At 34.8% G+C, this 17,801-nt stretch overlaps 4 protein-coding genes across 4 annotated transcripts in view; 2 read left to right on the forward strand and 2 right to left on the reverse strand.

Moving 5' to 3' along the window:
- Nucleotides 1–17,801, forward strand: part of LOC128922203 (kelch-like protein 3) — a 386,371-nt gene that overhangs the window by 106,147 nt on the left and 262,423 nt on the right. The gene's annotated exons all lie outside the window — the stretch shown is intronic.
- On the forward strand, nt 240–2,433 carry LOC128922232 (uncharacterized). Its single transcript, XM_054232045.1, has 2 exons — nt 240–492; nt 1,517–2,433. The coding sequence occupies exons 1-2, from the start codon at nt 458–460 to the stop codon at nt 1,911–1,913; spliced, it is 432 nt and encodes a 143-aa protein (XP_054088020.1). The 5' UTR covers nt 240–457; the 3' UTR covers nt 1,914–2,433.
- LOC128922229 (uncharacterized) lies at nt 1,159–2,912 on the reverse strand. The gene is made up of 2 exons (XM_054232042.1): nt 2,428–2,912; nt 1,159–1,374 (listed from the first exon to the last, which is right to left on the reverse strand). The coding sequence occupies exons 1-2, from the start codon at nt 2,718–2,720 to the stop codon at nt 1,176–1,178; spliced, it is 492 nt and encodes a 163-aa protein (XP_054088017.1). The 5' UTR covers nt 2,721–2,912; the 3' UTR covers nt 1,159–1,175.
- Nucleotides 6,251–7,625, reverse strand: LOC128922212 (Krueppel-like factor 6). Its single transcript, XM_054232008.1, has one exon. It carries the CDS (start codon nt 7,454–7,456, stop codon nt 6,350–6,352), a length of 1,107 nt encoding a protein of 368 aa, XP_054087983.1. The 5' UTR covers nt 7,457–7,625; the 3' UTR covers nt 6,251–6,349.

Consider the following 17,801-nt stretch of genomic DNA (forward strand, 5'->3'; position numbering starts at 1 on the left):
TCGCTACCAACAATGCTTAGGGTGCGTGCAGAGTGGCCGCTTGTTGCCGAGCCGAGCCGACTGACGCTTATTGCGAGAACCAATGCGAGCAAACTGGTACTATACAAATTAGTACAAATAAGCGCGAACAGGTCATAGTGGGCGCCGAGCTGGTCAGAGCGCAAAGCTGATTGAATGCGAGAAAACAGTTCCAAAGCGTATTTCAGCGCCGAAAACATTTCAGCGAAAAGCTAGTTTTGGACATAAAATTCTTTGGAAAAAGTAAAATTAAAATGAAAATCATATGCTGTCATTCATCATTTAATGGCATTCTTGTTGAACTTTTCTTGAGTACAGTCGTGTGTTTTGGTTTATTTAAAATGAATGTAGAACAATTAATAAGTGAAGTTTTTTCTCGGCCGGCTTTGTGGGATCAGAAAAATAAATGTTATCATAACCGTGTTTTAGTGGAAAAGCTATGGATGTCCGTTGCTTCAGAAATGAAAATACCAAGTAAGTTACATTGAAATTTGTTATATTTTATTCATGTATACGAAATTACAAAATTTATCTCTTATTAATCTACCATTTTTGACACTTGTTTTATTGAATTCTTTTATGATTTTTTCCAAATTTTCTTTTTGCACTTCTTCTTTTAAATTTTCATCTAATCCCTCTAAATCAATAATTATGTTGTGTAGAAGGCATATACATTTTACAAGGAGTTCAGCGAACAAAGGATCCGTTTCAATGGGTTTCCATAATATTATGAACCTTGCACTTAATAACCCAAAGGCGCATTCAATGCACTTTCTAGCTCTTGAAAGCCGGGCATTAAAATATTCATGGTCTTCCGTTATCTCCTTTCGGCTATACGGCCTTAACAAACATTCTAAAAGGGGATAAGCCTCATCCCCAAGAAATACATATGGCACAATTTCTTCACTGTTTGGCAGACATGTATTTCCTGGTACAGGTAGTTCTCCACTTTTTAAAAGATTAAAGATTTTGGAAGAGCTAAAAGTGCCACCATCACTTTGCTTTCCGTATCCACCAACTTCAACCGCAATAAATTTGCAGTTGGCATTGGCAATACCTTGCAATACAATAGAAAAAAAGTGTTTATAATTATAATACATGGAGCCAGTATTTCCTGGACACTTGATTCGTATGTGATTCCCGTCGATAGCACCAATTCAATTTGGGAAGTTCCATAGCTTCCAGTATTGCTCTGCAATTTCTTGAAAACATTGTTCGTTTGGCTGCGGCATATGTATAGTAAACATATTATCCCACAGAACTTGTGTTGTCTCCTTAACAATAGCTCCTACTGTTGATTTGCCTAGCCGAAACGAAAAAGCTAGTGAGGCAAATGATGCTCCAGTTGCCAGAAATCTAAATAAGAAAGTTAAAACAAAAATTGTTATTTAAATTTATATTATATTATTTGTTAAATTTTTGTATATTATTGTTTAAATTCATGTATGCATATAATTTTTATCATATTTTTATTATATGGTTTTATTTGATCTTGCAGAGGAAGACTTAAAAAAAAATGGAAGTATTTACGCGATCAATTTCGATGTGAAGTACGCAAAATTCCAACTCCAAAATCGGGGGATGCCGCATCACAAATTACTTCGAGTTGGCCTTATTTCAATTTTCTACTGTTTTTAAAGGACCAAATGAAATTCAGAAATTTAAGTGGTAATTTAAAAGCGTCAAGTGTAAAAGCTACCCAAGAAGAGGTTGTATATGAAGAAGAAATTGAAGATATTCTCAACACTTCACAAGTCGAAGAAACAAGAGATCTGTACGACAATGACGAGTTCAGCTGTGAAGTTCCATCGAAAAAAAAAATACCTCTAACAGCACTGCCCAATTGTTGGAAATTGAAAAAAGAAAATTGGCACTGCTGGAAAATAAAAAAATGAAAAAAAAAAGACTGTATTGGATGAAGATGAAGCATTTTTCGTAACTCTTTTGCCGCATATTCGGAAGTTGGACCCAGAGAATAAATTTCTGTGTCGAATGGAAATGCAAAATGTACTTTATAAATATATGCAAAAGTTAAAAATATGCCCACACTGTCCAATGAAACTTCAAGATACGCGCCTTTGTCTTCACCAACCAGCGTTTCTTCTGAAAGCTACCAGATAAATTCTTTAGACCTTAGCACAACTCCTTGTTTTCAACCGATCTCATTTACCACAGTTGAAGGTACAAATATACCATCAACTTCATCATCATTGGTTCCAGACCAAAATACAATGGAAACTGTAATTTATTCATCTTTAAATTCCTCTTAATTAATTTATATTATTTATTTTTAATTTTTTTTTTAATTTTTCTTTTTATTTATAAAAAAATGTATTCATGAATTTAATACGATATAAAATGAATTTAATACAATAAATACAAATATATAAAACATAAAAAATTTCTTACCTGAGAGTTACTATCAAGCGTTCACATGGACATATTGGTACTTTAATAAAATTACTCCACTTCTTTTTTAATTTATCACCAATCTTTTCGAGAATATAGTCGAAAGTTTCAATACTCATTCGAGTATATTCTTTAAACTTGGCAGGATATTTTCTTAAATCACTATATAAGTGATGAAATTCTCCAAATTCACTTCGTTTATCATTTATTGGATTTTTTCCAAATGATTTTTTGTTGATAAAATACTTTAAAACAGTAGCCGAAGCTAAATACTCATCATCTGACGAATCCATATCTTTTCACTTCAATTTCACAAACACGAATGAACAACAAACCCAAATGCATACAAACATACATAAAACACAAATAATAGATAAAATATCAGCGCTGATTCTCGCATCCACTATGCACACTCAAACTTGTTTCTCGCATGAACAAGTTCTTGCAATAAGCGTCAGTCGGCTCGGCTCGGCAACAAGCGGCCACTCTGCACGCACCCTTATGCGAACTAGATCGCTAGTTCGTAAGTATGTAACTGAGTGCGGGTGTATGTATATATTTACTATTTTTGACAAGAAGAGTGCAATAGCCGACGGCAAACAATTATATGTTTTTTATTGCACTACTTCTTTTGGGTACATGTATGTATGTCATAATTAGTGCAAAGCAAAATCAGGTAAACTAAAGGGAGACAAATAAAATGAATTTAAGTACGCTTAAATGCACAATTTGAAATTTGAAATTTTTGATTCTGATTTGCACTTTTAATAAAAATAAAAATAATGGGTCGCACAAAAAGATTTCTCAAATCTTTATAATTTTAGGGTATTTTATCTATTTAGTTATTGGTGGTGATCCGGGTTCAAACTTTTTGTTGGGTGCACAGTGTGGTTGGTATTGGGCGTCGGTGTATTCCAACGATGTTGTTATTGTGTAACTTCTTTCCTTTCCTCCAAACTATCCGGCTCGAAGGACCATACAATGTCGAGTTAAGTCGACGATGAGGCCGATTCCGTTTGAAGAAAAGATGATTATTTGAGTTGAGTTTAAACTTTACAAATTTAGTTTATTTATATGGGGGTTTGTGGGTTTACAATATGGTTAATTGTTTTTGTGTAATTAGTTATAATTTAGTGTTAGTGGATAATTAAAATAGTGACCTGTTTTGTGTTTGTATTCCTTATTATGTTATGTAGTGTACAATTCCTCCTTTTGTGGATTTATGTTGAGTGATGTTTGGTTTGGGGGTTTTTCTCCTTTCACCTTTCTGATTTGAGTTGTGTGTGAGTTCGGGTTTGTGTTTGTTTCTATTTATTTTTACTTTAAATTATGTTTTCTGTGGTTTTCGTTCGCTTCACTTTATTAGCGCGGGTTTGGGTTCGTGTTTATTGTATCACTTTATTTAAAGCGCGCGTACTTGTTCGTATTGTTTTCTTCACTTCTTTTTCTCTATATATTGTTGTACTCGTAATGTGTAATAAGCGAAGTTGGGGCGGTTTATCTCCTCTGCATTACCTATCTATTACTTTTTGGAGAGTAATGCAGAGGAGTATTTGTTTGGACTAAACATAATGTAACAATTAAATTGGATAATGATTTGGATAACAGAGGATAACAAAGGATAAGCTCAGATAACATGTAATATGATAGAAAATGATAATTGGTATAAGTAAACAGGGCGTGGAAAAATAAAGGATAATAGAAAGTTGGGAAAGAAGAATATGGCATTGGATAAGAACGGATAAGTAAAATAGATATATATTGTTTGGATAAAATGATGAAATGGTTCATGTTGTTCGGATAAAGCATGATATGACACAAAACGTTCGTTGGATAAGGATAAGGAAGTTCGCTTTGGAGGAAGGGAGGATATCGTAAAGTTAGGATATGGCTTATGATAATTACGGATAATTTAGACAGAGAGTAATCGAGTTCCGATGATGATGAGATGAAACATAAAATGATTTGTGGAGCACATTGAGAATGCCCATATAATTGAGGGTTTCCAATCAGATAAGGTTTCAGGACGATAGTTATGCTTAGACTGGTCGCATGAAACATGTTTATATGTCTTTGTAATTTAACCAATCGTGTGCCCAAGGTGTAAATATTCAACACTTCAATAGAGCGTATATATACTACTAAACCAAGTCATTTGCGGCGTGATATCAAATTAACAAGCCTTTGAAGTTCTCTGCAGCCTCTAATGCTAACTTTCTTCGTGAGATAATCAACCCTTTGACAAATTTAGTCTTGCCATTGCATTCTTGTATGTCATATATAAGTATTTTCACACTTTACAGTTACATTATTTCGCACGTAGCATAAATGAACCTGTTGCGAATCTGTGCCTTTTTAATTTCCTCTCAATCGTCGCATATCCGTTGAGTTTATTCTACGAGTTAAACTCAAATAAACAAACAAACTCCTTTCAAACACAATTGTCCCGCCCTCCCGCAAATATTAACCATTCCACACGACATTCCGAATCACTTGATTTCAATTCAATGCATTCCAATATATACTATACTATACATTCCAAGTCTCATGGCATTATCACACACTGCTCATTGAGTCATCCATTCTCACGCGCTCATTCGTTCGCCAGCTCGTTCTTTCATTCATTCATTCCTTCATTCAAGCATTGAATTGTATGGATTTCCAATTGAATGGATTGAAGTACCCGTTAGATGTTAGAGGGAGTTGAGTTATCGAAGTACACGGGACACATACGTACGAACACACTCGATTGTCTATTTGGGACTAAGCCAACTCCATTTGAGCGCCTACTGCTGTTACAAGGTGTGGTGTTGGGTTGTCGGTTGTTTTTGTTGTTGCTTGTCATTGTTGTGTCGAATAGTCAATATATTTGTTGAATTTGTAAAAAAATCTTAAAAATCTATTGGAATTTTCATTCTATGTGTGGAAGTTCAAAAGTTGGAGTGTAGGTAGAGTCATTTACGGAATTTCTGCGAATGTGCTTTTTATTTACGCGCCCGAAAGTTGGTAAATTTGTATTTTTCTATTAATTGCGTCACTTATCTAGTCCTGTACGTAATTTAGCTAATTTTAGTATGGACACTGAGATTTTGTTGACGCTACTGGAGCGTGAATGCCGCATTGATTGTCTTGGTCCTCAAAGTTTCCCAGTGCTTAGATAATTTACTTTGTGTAATTTGAGGAAACTACAACTAAACATCTCTAAACTCATATTACTGGCCATCTGTGACCGCATATGTCTCTCACCGCTGCGTTGGAGCCTCATGTTGGCCCATGGTCCAATTTCGTAGATTGTTTAATGCATTCCATCTATAGTATGGATCGTTAATATCAAACTACACATAAATAGCTTCTTATTTTCTCATATCAAATTATAAAAAGCAAGACCTTTGAGAAGTAAGATTACGCCTTTCATTTAAGGGTGATCATTTCAAAGCCCAAACTGGGGTTTGATCATTGCTATGTCGACAGAGACACTGACCAAACCCAATTGTGCAAGCCAATCAGATCACATTTGATCTGAATAATCTCAATGACCACGACCGTGTCTTGGAAGAAACATAAGGGTTGTATCAGCTCATGCCAAGTATGTTATCTACAGTTTATTATGAAAGTTTATTAAAAAAGAGTCGAATTATATATATATTTATTTATATATATTGATTCCATTTTGCATCCATCCTAAACTATAGGTTCTTCCTTTGGCCTTAATCTGTAACTGAGACCCGGACGCACACATAAGTTACTAGCAACTTTTATGAAGTCATACGGTTCGTACCGTACCGAAGCTCACTTAAATTATTCTTAATTAAACTTTAAAAACTTAAACTTTTCAAACTTATATTTATCACAACTTAATCAAACAATCACATTCACTTAAAATCTAATATTTCTTTAACGATTGCACAACCCTCCTCTCATGTTATAACTGATTTTTTCGCTTACGTCCCGGACGCACCGTCAACACGCTATGCGCCAGCACACCATCCATCGCCTTTCCAGCTTTACTCGCCGCCAACAGACGCCGCTCGTGCACCTTGCGATGCTTCGTTAGATGATCGGAGCGTGCAAAACATTTCATACAATAACTACACTTGTAAGGTTTCACACCCGAATGCGAACGCCGATGACGTGCCAACTCATCGGAACGTGAAAACTTCCACGTACACGCAGGCCAATCACAGGTGTAGGGCTTTTCACCCATATGACGACGCAGATGTGCTTTCAAGTGTGCAGGTTTCGCGTAAATCTTATCGCACGAACCAAAAGTGCAAGGATAACCGGCGGCGGCGCATTCAGCTTGACCACTGGACTCATTTGAGCGTTTTGTAGTGCGCGCTTTGCGGTGCAGTTTGAGATTTTTCGAACTTTCGTGCAGAAAGTGGTCACAGGTATCAGTGCAAAGTGGTGTCTTCTCGGGTAGAAAGTCGATGAGCTCTGGTATTTCAATGTAGTTATCCAAGAATTTCTCCTCCCACTCAGCCATCTCGCGTGTTATGAAGGCAGCCGTCTCGAACTCCAGGACTGTTGTGGAATCTATGCTAACGGGACTACTGTCGTTTTGATATTCCGGTTCACTGTAACTTTCAGTTGTTAATGTTTCATAGGTCGTAGGCTCTGCAGGTGAATTGGAGGCGGGATGATTTATTATGACGTCAGGTGGCGAGCTCCGCAGCCGATCCAGCGAAAGCTGCAGCTGTTGCTCGTTGTTTCCTTCATATTCCGTGTAATTTGTGTTCACATTTTGCTCATCCTGCATATTACACGACCCTTCCGTCATGCTTTCATCCCAATCCGCATGCAATTCCACTCTCATTTTCTCACTCGGCATCTCAGCAAGCACGTAAGGATCATTCGTGCAGGTGAGTCGCATGCTGCTTTCATTTGTTTGCTCTGCGCAGCAATTGTAACTGTAAAGCGGCGGTTTACTTCCCTCTTCGTCACCGATATCCGTCCAGTTTTCATGGAGCTGCGTGTCATTCAAATCGCTGAATAGTTGTTGGAAACCGCCAGCGGCAAAGAAATCCATTTTTGGACGATGAAAATTATCAAATTTGTTTTGTGTTTTTGGTGAACTTCCGCTTTAGCACTTCTCACTTTGAGTGTTGCAATTCTAATGATGTGATCTCGTTCTGCGTTTATTGTTTTTAAATTGTGCTCTCGTTTCAATTTGTTTGCGCATTTTTATCTACTTGATGGTCAATCAATATCGCCAATGGCATAAATGTAGATCGTAAGCGCAGTCGCAGTCTCAAAGTCGCAATTGAGTACCTTATAGTATAGGAAACAAAGTTGCCAGATTTATCAAATTATTTTTTGTACTATTTTTTTAATTAAAATTATTTATTTAAGATGTACTCATTAACCAAAAATTTATTATTTATAAAGGGAAAAATGTGTAAATTTTATATATGTATATTTTAATTTTAATTTTAATTTTAATTTTAATTTTAATTTTAATTTTAATTTTAATTTTAATTTTAATTTTAATTTTAATTTTAATTTTAATTTTAATTTTAATTTTAATTTTAATTTTAATTTTAATTTTAATTTTAATTTTAATTTTAATTTTAATTTTAATTTTAATTTTAATTTTAATTTTAATTGTAATTGTAATTGTAATTGTAATTGTAATTGTAATTGTAATTGTAATTGTAATTGTAATTGTAATTGTAATTGTAATTGTAATTGTAATTGTAATTGTAATTGTAATTGTAATTGTAATTGTAATTGTAATTGTAATTGTAATTGTAATTGTAATTGTAATTGTAATTGTAATTGTAATTGTAATTGTAATTGTAATTGTAATTGTAATTGTAATTGTAATTGTAATTGTAATTGTAATTGTAATTTTAATTGTAATTTTCTCTGGCATCACTGCTTCCACTCTTTCTTATCACTGTTCCACAAAACATTAATTTCAATTTTTATAATTTTTTGTTTTCTAAATTGACCATAAAATCATACTATAACAGCAAAACATAATTAATATTCAAACCGATTATTCCAATAAATGTCAACAATATGCATTTGTTTTTGTTGTGCTCATTATGGCCACCTCCCATACAAACATATATATTTGTTTGTGTTTCAATGATTTGTTTTACTCACAAAGTGTCAATTTTGACGAAACACTTCAATACAACAAAAAAACAAAACACACTATACCCGACACTACTACTAACAACAACAACAAACCGTATGCGGTACAACGCTGTCTCCTGCTACACCATCCTTTGGGAATAATTAACACGTTCGACTTTGAACGCAATCACGCCAACACTTGCATATGGATATGATGCGTTGCTACGGCTCATTAAGAACATACTCAGCAGCACAGCTCAGCGCGGCATTAACACGCTCTTGCAACCCTTTGTGCTGCAGCACGTGGACCGCAGCTGCTTGGCGTGAGCTGTGACGCTGTCGCGCGCTTCTTATCGCTAAAGTCTGGCTTTTGGCTGCGTACCAAGCGGTGACAGGCCACCAACTTGTCAGTGGCGACAGCGAGATCATCGGCAGCTACAATAACAAAAATATCGTTTGATAAAAAAATATTAAAATAATTATAAAGCATCATTGACATTATTTAAAAATAAATTTTGTTGTTGCTGTGTCTGCGTATATCTCTCATTGTGTCTATCATAATACCTGGGACCTCAAATTTTGCCAGATGTTCTCTCTTATTGGAATTCGAACATCAATTTTATCAGTATTTTCTGGGAAAATTATTATCAGCGCATTGGTTTTGTGTATTTTTTGGGTATTTTGATTTTGGGGTTTTTGATCTTATTGTATATCATATGTTTTTAACCTGAATTAACCTGAATTAAAGTCAAATAAGACTATTTTATGTAATATAATAAATTTTGTAAGGTTATTATATTGTTGAACGTGTTAGATATATAGTTGAGAAAAATTTGAGAATCTAATGAATATTAAATTTTAATAATTAAAAAATAATTATATTGGAGCCTTTTATAGATAATTAATATTAATTTTTATTTAAAATTTGATTTTGTATTAAATTTACTTTAATTATTATAAATACTTTTTTTGCTAAAATTTTTTTTTTTTTTAAATATCACTGTTGGACCTGTGAGTTTAAGACATAGCAGGTCAAGAGGATTCAGATCTGTAAAACCAAAGTAACAATTAGGTTAGGACTATCAGGAAAGTCAAACGATCGGTCGGTCTTTAATTGGAGTCTAACTAAGTGCTATCCGATGCAATATTGATATTACCGAAGATAAATACTCTGTATTTTACATTGTGGAGTCTCTTGTGCCTTAATTCTTGTGTGTTTAATTCGGCTTAAATACTCCTGTTTATTTATATTACTATTTGTTGTATATATAATGTATTCTATATTTCTTCCTCATTTTCTTTGTGTATTGTTTGTCTTATTAATTGCACGATTATGTCGCAGAAATGCGTGCTTTCGCTCAAATTAACCAAATTCTCTGGCTTTTTACCATTATTTTCTCATTTTGCATTTCATTTACGTTTCCAAACACAACGTCAGCTTTCACATGCTCACTTCCATTCAATTTCAATTCATTTCATTTAATATCATCTCATTTCGTTGCTTTGCACTTTAAACTCTCAGTTTATTCTTCCCCGTATGGGTATAAGACGTGCTTGGTTGGTGGTTGATTGCGATTTTTAACGTTTTTAATGTCTTCATATAAATCAGTTAAACCGCAGAAAGCGCACTCTCACATACATATACAAAAACAACTAGCAATAAAAATAATGGAAAGAGCTTACTAAGCTTCTGTGTCACGAGAAGAAAGGTGTTGCTGAAAAGTGCCATTTAAAAATGGCGTGCAATACAGCAACGCTGCAATAAGAACGAAAGACGAAAAAATCTAAAGTAAGACAAATTATTAAGATGCTTACTACTTACTTAGATTACTAAGATTGTCGAAAGTTTTTCCAAGGACTTATTACTAAAGGTTCTTCTTAGAAATTTGCGAGTTGGCCTTTGAACAAAGGTTTTTCTTAATGACAGGCTCCTTTACGAGCCACTGAGATATATACTATTCCGATAGCTCGAACATACCGAATTTCGTTCGACTATCATCGCACAGTACTTTAGATTATACTCAAACTTCATTAATATAAGGATTATATATTGTACTTCTATATATATTCCTAAGCTATAAGGTTCGGTAGATGTTTAAAAGGACTTAATGGACTCGTTTGGCACCAAATCCTTGATATTTTCTTAAGAATTTCGGATTTTTTATACTCGATATATGAGAGCTCCATCCCTATCAACAGTCTTTATTTTTTCGCTATTCACGTACATTTACCACTACTATACCGTGTTAGAATCTCCATACAGTTGTTATAAACGTCAAATGATTAACTTGACAGCTGATAGCAATGAGTTCAATTGAAAGCTTCCAATTTTTAAATTTCACCACATTATATTAAGGAATAACAATGAAAACTTATGATCACCCAACAATTTGTGAAACCTTCGGCGGTCGGAATGTTGCGTGCGACCACATGCCTGCACTCTTCTTTATTGCAAATAATTTAAACAATACCGACACAGGTTGTTGCACTTTTCACATGTCACACACACTAACAAGCGCTCGTGGCAACCCTATACTCTTCTCACAAGCTCCATGTGATATTTATTGCGTCCATGCACGAACTTTCTTTCATGCCATTCCATGCGCATTAGTGGAGAAAATATTAGAAACAATAAAAATAATTTGTGAAAGAAAAATAACTACAGCAACAATTTGTAGCCACAAATAAGTAGCGCATGGGGAGCTGATAAGCAGTTGCGGTTTTCTAGCGAGAAGTGCACTGCAGTTGCATGCGGTAAGGAATGCGAGGATCTAAGTTAAACAAAAGCCTTCGGTGGCTCGAAGTAACGGCAAATAAAAACGTATGAGGCGCGAAAATGTTGTGGCGCACACTTCCACAATTGCTCAGACTCACTTTTGCGCAACGTCTGGTGCACTTGCAGTGTTGCATTTGCATCGTTACGAGGGGTAAGAGCAGTGCAGCACTGTAAAGTATGCGCGGGAAATTGCTTGCTATTGTTTGGCGCAATTACCGACGCCGTAAAAGCAAAGGATGTTGTCTTGCAATGAGTGCAAATAACACATACTTTCACTGATATTTATAAATAAAATAGTCGGCGGGTATTCCGTTAGTGGTGCTGGTATGACACGAAACCAGCATATAATGGTCCAAGATATATCATTTAAAAGTTAGGATATGCTCCGAAAGCTGTAATATCCGGTTAGATATTAATTGGTCTAAATAGATATCACCGTATATCTCTAATCTTCTATCATTGGTTCCGATGTAAAATGACGCAAATTGTAGTCTGAGAAAGATAAAGTTCTTGTGTATGTCGTGGAGTTGTCTATATGTCTATGGACCCGCCTGCACCTTTATTCAAAAGCAGCTACAGTTTGGAGTACCGAAGTCAAGAACTGGAACGTTTTCACTGGTTATGTTAGTTTCGTCTTATAAGATTTTACCAAGTCTAACCCCCTTTGTGTCGAAATAAATCTTCTACTCTGTCCTTAACAGCGGCACTTAGCACTAATGTGGTCGCCTCAAATTGAATGTATGCAATTTCTGGTGTGGTAAAATTATTCTCTTGCTATTCTCCAACTCTTTTCGTGCCTTTTTTAACTTACTATCAATCCTTTTTCTTAAAAGCTTTCCAAACGAGGAAGTACCTCCTTGCAGCAACGATTCTCGCTGTGCTCTTTCAGCACTTGCTACATGTCGTTTGTGTTTAATACAAGTATTGCAACAACAAATATAACAACGGTATTGTGTAAATAAAACAAAAATCGTGCATTACAACAACACGCATGGTCGCAATTCCGTTTGAGCGTGGAGATAAGTACATCGTAAGTATGCTCGTTGTTTGCACGTCATAAGTGCACGAGGACGAGGGGCAGCAGGAAAGTTTTACCATACGATTTAAATGATATGCCAGGATAATCCTAGCTCAGAAGCTGTAAACGATCTCAGACAACTTGGACAGATTCTTGTTTTAAAGTTGGGATCTAGATCTGTAGACTTTAAAGAATGATAATGAGGATTGGCTGAGTTAGGAACTTGGCGATTATGTTTGAAACACTTGACCGACGAATAAGGTCATGTGATTAAAAGGAATATACTAAAACCACCGAGGACGGAGTCATGGAATCTGTTGGAGCCCGATTCAAAGATGAGATCGGTTAAATGAAGGGTTCGGGCAGGTACAAAGCCTTAGCTAACTTTTCAGTCGGTTGTTTGAAGGACACTCCTGGCTATTTATCACAAGGTTTGTCTTTGTCATTTTATTTATTTGCTTTCATTAGACATGTTGTCATTATTTGTTTGTTTGTATATAAGTTTGTATGTATTGCAAATGATGCGGGTAATATTTACGCCATTATAATGTTTTTACTCTCAACTTCTACAACAACCATTGTCCTTTCAATGCAACACATTTGTACTTGTATAAATAAGTTAATGTTAATTAGCACTTAATTGGTTTCCTTCCTGTGCAGTCGAGTTCAAATGAGTCGAGAGTAGTGGAAGACAATGCAGTAGCTTGCTGAAGCGGTGTAGAAAGAGTTGGAGAGAGTTATACCAAACTCTGGTTGCATTTCTAAGTTACTCCTATTGGTAAATGGAGGTTTTATTTAACAAAAAATAAAAGGAGAAGTTTTGAGAGAAATCTCGAAAATAGGAGTCCGGTCGAAAGTAATGAAGCTATCTCTTACTGAGTTCGCCATATTCCTCGCATATAACTATTTTGTGTCTGGAAATACCTGCAATTGTGTTGAGGTAGTTTAGTTAAGTCACCAGATAATTCCTTCCAGAAAGAGCTAATTGACAAGCTTAGTTTTGCATTTCATTAATTACTAATTACTAACTATTCTGATTCATTTCTAAAGTGAGGTTAGAATAGCGAAACCTAGGATGACTCTTTTCGGAAAAGCTAAAAATCTTAGTACATATCTATGATAAGGACTTGGCAACTTATGATATTTTATTCGGCTGGGGGTCATGTAACTTATAGAACCTCTTTCTGTTGTGGTATATTAAAGGTTGTTGTACTTAGCTTCTCGAAGTCTTCCTTAGGTTCATCGATAGCTTATTGAGTACAATTTCCGTGTAAAATTCAATGTTCGGAGAGGTTTCAATACTGAAGTCAATTCAGTTATTTTGCGACTATAAATAATTTATGAATGTAGACCCTTTTAATGGATGCAATATTGAAAAACTAGGAAGTGGCGATAACTCGGAGAATAACTCAAATACAGATCCTGCGTTAATGGATGAATAAATCTTTGCTACTGTTTAATGATAACACCAGACACTCATTGAACGAGGTCGTTCGACTGTATTCAAATGCAGAGTTTTCAATTTGTTTTCTGCTGTAGAAATGAACAATCAAGAAAATCATGTGAGCCTTATAATAAAAGGGTTTGGGGAATATTTTTTGTAACAAAGTAACAACAACAACGTCCATTCGGGAATCCGGTATATAATCCTGTTTGAGTTAAAGACTTCACAACTTTCAATTGATGATGGCATATGATTCCGAGATGGATTGCAATCGTATTACCGATTGTACATGTTGGCTTTTACTATCCCTGCTATTTATTAATGTAAAAAAATCTTACAATAAATAATAAATTGCGCATACTTTTTAAATAAAAAATTAACTACACTTACCATCAAATGTAATAGTACTACATATTTTTTTAGTTTAAGTTAAAATATTAAAAATTTACAATTGCTGAGTGAGTGGGTGGCATACATTTATATAAAAATAGTTGAAAAATATAAATTTTCATGATAAAGAAATTAAATGTGAAAATTCATATAAAAATCACTCACTTTGACGCTCAGAAAAAGCGCAACAATGAAAATTAATGAACAAGCACACATAAATTGCATTTACATAACAATGCTGCATATAGGCAATTTAAAAGCGCATGTAGTTTTATGAAATTTTTTCTGCCATTTTATTATTGTCATAACTGTGCGTTTTGTTTTTGTTGAATGCCACGAACTCGGCATGTTCCATTTATTGATACATTTTTTGCATTAACAATATTTATTTACATTACACTGTTGTGTATGTTGAATTTATTATTTTAGTACCATGATGCATCTGCTGTACGTGTTGCAAGTATTTAATATGGCAACCACTGTAGCAACCACAGCAAGAATGTGATTTTGGTCATGTTTTTCACACCTCTTTTTCCACTAGTGGTTCACTGAGTAATTTAAGTGTTTCATACATTTCTAGAAGAGTTAATTTTATAGTTTTTTGTTAATCTATTTCAAATCAAGTTCGCGCATTTAAAATTTGAAGTTCGAAAAAAGCCATTTTATAACTGAGAAACGAGAAAATATAGTCAGCAACAAATGTGACTGAGTAGATGAGTTCACAGGCCAAAGTCTGTAGATAATTCGACATAGTGCTCTCATAGATGATTTAAGATCAAATACAGCGCCTAGTTTCCTGTTCTATCATCTTTGGAAAGATCGATTATTCGAACTCTATACTCAACCGTTCATGAAGAGTTTAAATAAATGACTAGATTTATAATGTGGCCACAAATGATTCTATTTTGAGTATCGCCTAGCCTTATTATTTAGTTCTCAATCTTATCCTGTAAAAAGTTTATTTTGTCATGTTCTAAATCCTCGGTCTTATTTGATTGATATTGTAGGATGTTTTAGTCCGATAACACTTTTACTCTTTAGTTAATATTTCAGTAATTATTATGACTCTGGAGAACAACCAGCACCTGTGCAGTAGCGAGGTCTTTCTGGCCTGCAGTGGGAAAACGGTCCTTCCAGCTGTTGTCGCTTAGTAAGGCTCATCTCTCTGCAATTATTGGTGTGCTTACTGATCCTTATCCAATAGGCACACATGTGGTGAAGCTTGGAATCAAGTCAGACAATTGTTGCCAAAGCTGTTGGGAGGAAGACAAAGATGTATCATCCAAGCCCTTCCTCTTTCAATGTCCAGCATTCGCCAGACATAGGTTAAAGCACCTCGGTTGGCACATCTTCGGCGATCTCAATGAAGTAACTGGAATCGACATTATTCGATTTAAGAACTTTATAATAGAGTCCAAGCGCTTTGTCGTATCATAAGGGTCGCAGAGATCCGTCAGGAGTATCCGTGTATCACAAAGGACAGTCGAATCTGTCCAAGTGAGATTCTCTGCAGTTGCGGAGATCTACCCCTTACCTAACCTAACCTAACCTCTAACTCTACTAGTCGATTTGAAGTCGAAGTTAAGTTTGAGAGTACTATGTTACTTCACTTTTACTATAAATAGCCATACGTATTTTCTCTCAGACTAACTCAATATAACCTGGATTTATAATTTATTCTATTCAAGGTCCTGTCATAGCAGCTGGAATAAATTATAAAACCGTGGATTGGTCAGAACTCTTTCGAAAAAATTGGAACAAATCAGTTAAAATTGTGTATCAATCTATTAAGACTTCTTCAAATGTTGAGGGTTCTTCTTTTCACTATTCTTTAGGCGTTTCTTGAGACAAACTTCAATACTAAGGTTATGAGCTCTCAGAGTTTTTTCAGGTTTTCATTTGGAGTTCTACAGTTAACTACGTCTCATAGTCCACTTGACTTCTTATTAGGCAGATTGAATGGATGTAGCTGAAACCGAAGGTGGCCGTACAGATAATAGGTTTATGATCCCTGCAGCGATTGGATAACATATACTATATATTCTGGCTAACCGAAAATGTATTAATACTCAATCCAAGAGACCACAATTTCACATACCCAGCAAGAACTTGCTAGGTTCTATAACTAATTCTGCTGGATTTTAAATTTGTGTGACATAATCAGACTTAGGACTGTGTGAATATATAAATATATATATATATGTATGTTTTCAATAAATATAATTATTTAACAAACCCCTATCTGCTTGTCCAGCATGTATAACAAGCTGTTGTTCATTTGTGGCAAGTGCTTAACAAGCGCAGTCAGTTTGTGGCAGCAACAAAGGGAAACAAAATGTAGTTAAAAAAGTAGCAAACTTTGGTATTGCAACATGCAACATGCATACTTTTGTACAAAATATTTATATAATTGCAATAAAACGAAATTAGCTTTGCATTACTATGTCACACGTAAAACTAAAAATAAATTGCAATAAATTATTTCGATTTTTTTTTCCAAACGAATTTAATTTTATTGTTCCTTCATTTGCTTTCATTTTGTTGTAGCATTAATTCGGAATTTATCAATTCAATAGTAGTAAACCTACATCTGTTTGTCTGACATCACAATGCAACTAATATTACTAGAGATCAAACTGCCAAGCTCCTTAGGTCGAAAGTATACTGAATTGGTTTGGGCCTTGGGAGGATTTCATTTCAAATAAGAGAAAAGAGGAGAAATCTTACGATCTTGGCTGTGGTATCGATCTTATTCCACAAATGGTTCCCTTCGTAGTGTTGCCTCGGTCTTATTCTAGTATTTTGAGGCAATCTAAATAAACTTAGTCTTATCCTCCAAATTGTTCCATTTTGAGTGCGTTCTCATTTATATATTATAAATGGTTCTATTTGGGTCGTGATCTAGGTCTTATCCTATGATTTGAAGTCTGATTTCGGTCTTATGCTAGAATTGGTTTGATGCTAAATATGGCCTCGGGATTAGCATGTACTATGGTCCAGTTCTTATTTTATAAATGGTCCAATTTGGAAGCTGGCCTCGGTCTTTTCCAAAGAGTTAGATTGTGGTCTTATTGTTCAATTTAGTGTATGGTCTCGGTCTTCTCCAACGAGTTGGGTTGAGGTCTCGGTTTTATGCTACAAATGGTTCAGTTTGGAGTGTGTTCTAGGTCTCATTTAAAGTCCACTAGGTATGCTAAGGCAGTTTTCTCTTATGACAATGATTTGGTCAATGAAGTAAAATTAAAAAAAAAATGTTTATCTCAAAAAGCTTGTATATGATTTCAAGGCCATTACAGAATTGACAGTTAATTTTTGGAATTTCTGTGATACCTTCTAAAACTCTTTGAGAAAAACTTAGTAAGATTTTAAAATTTAAAAAATTTTCCCCACAAATTAAAATACTTACCATAAAATGTACAATAATTCAGTATTTACTAATTCCGCCGAAAAGTTTGCTGCATAACATTTATTTAATGTTTGTTAAACACATAAATTACAATATTTGACCATTTGCGCACACACACGTTCGTTCGCAAACATAGTTGCAAATGTGCACACGCTGCTGTTTACGTTCCATTATGAAATGTGGTGCAAGCTGGGGAATTGGTTAACATCGACTAACTACAACTAGGCAAATATTTAGCACACTAAGATACACACAC

The sequence above is a fragment of the Zeugodacus cucurbitae genome, chromosome 5 (assembly GCF_028554725.1).
Source record: "Zeugodacus cucurbitae isolate PBARC_wt_2022May chromosome 5, idZeuCucr1.2, whole genome shotgun sequence".
In the NCBI taxonomy this organism is placed as follows: Eukaryota; Metazoa; Arthropoda; class Insecta; order Diptera; family Tephritidae; genus Zeugodacus; species Zeugodacus cucurbitae.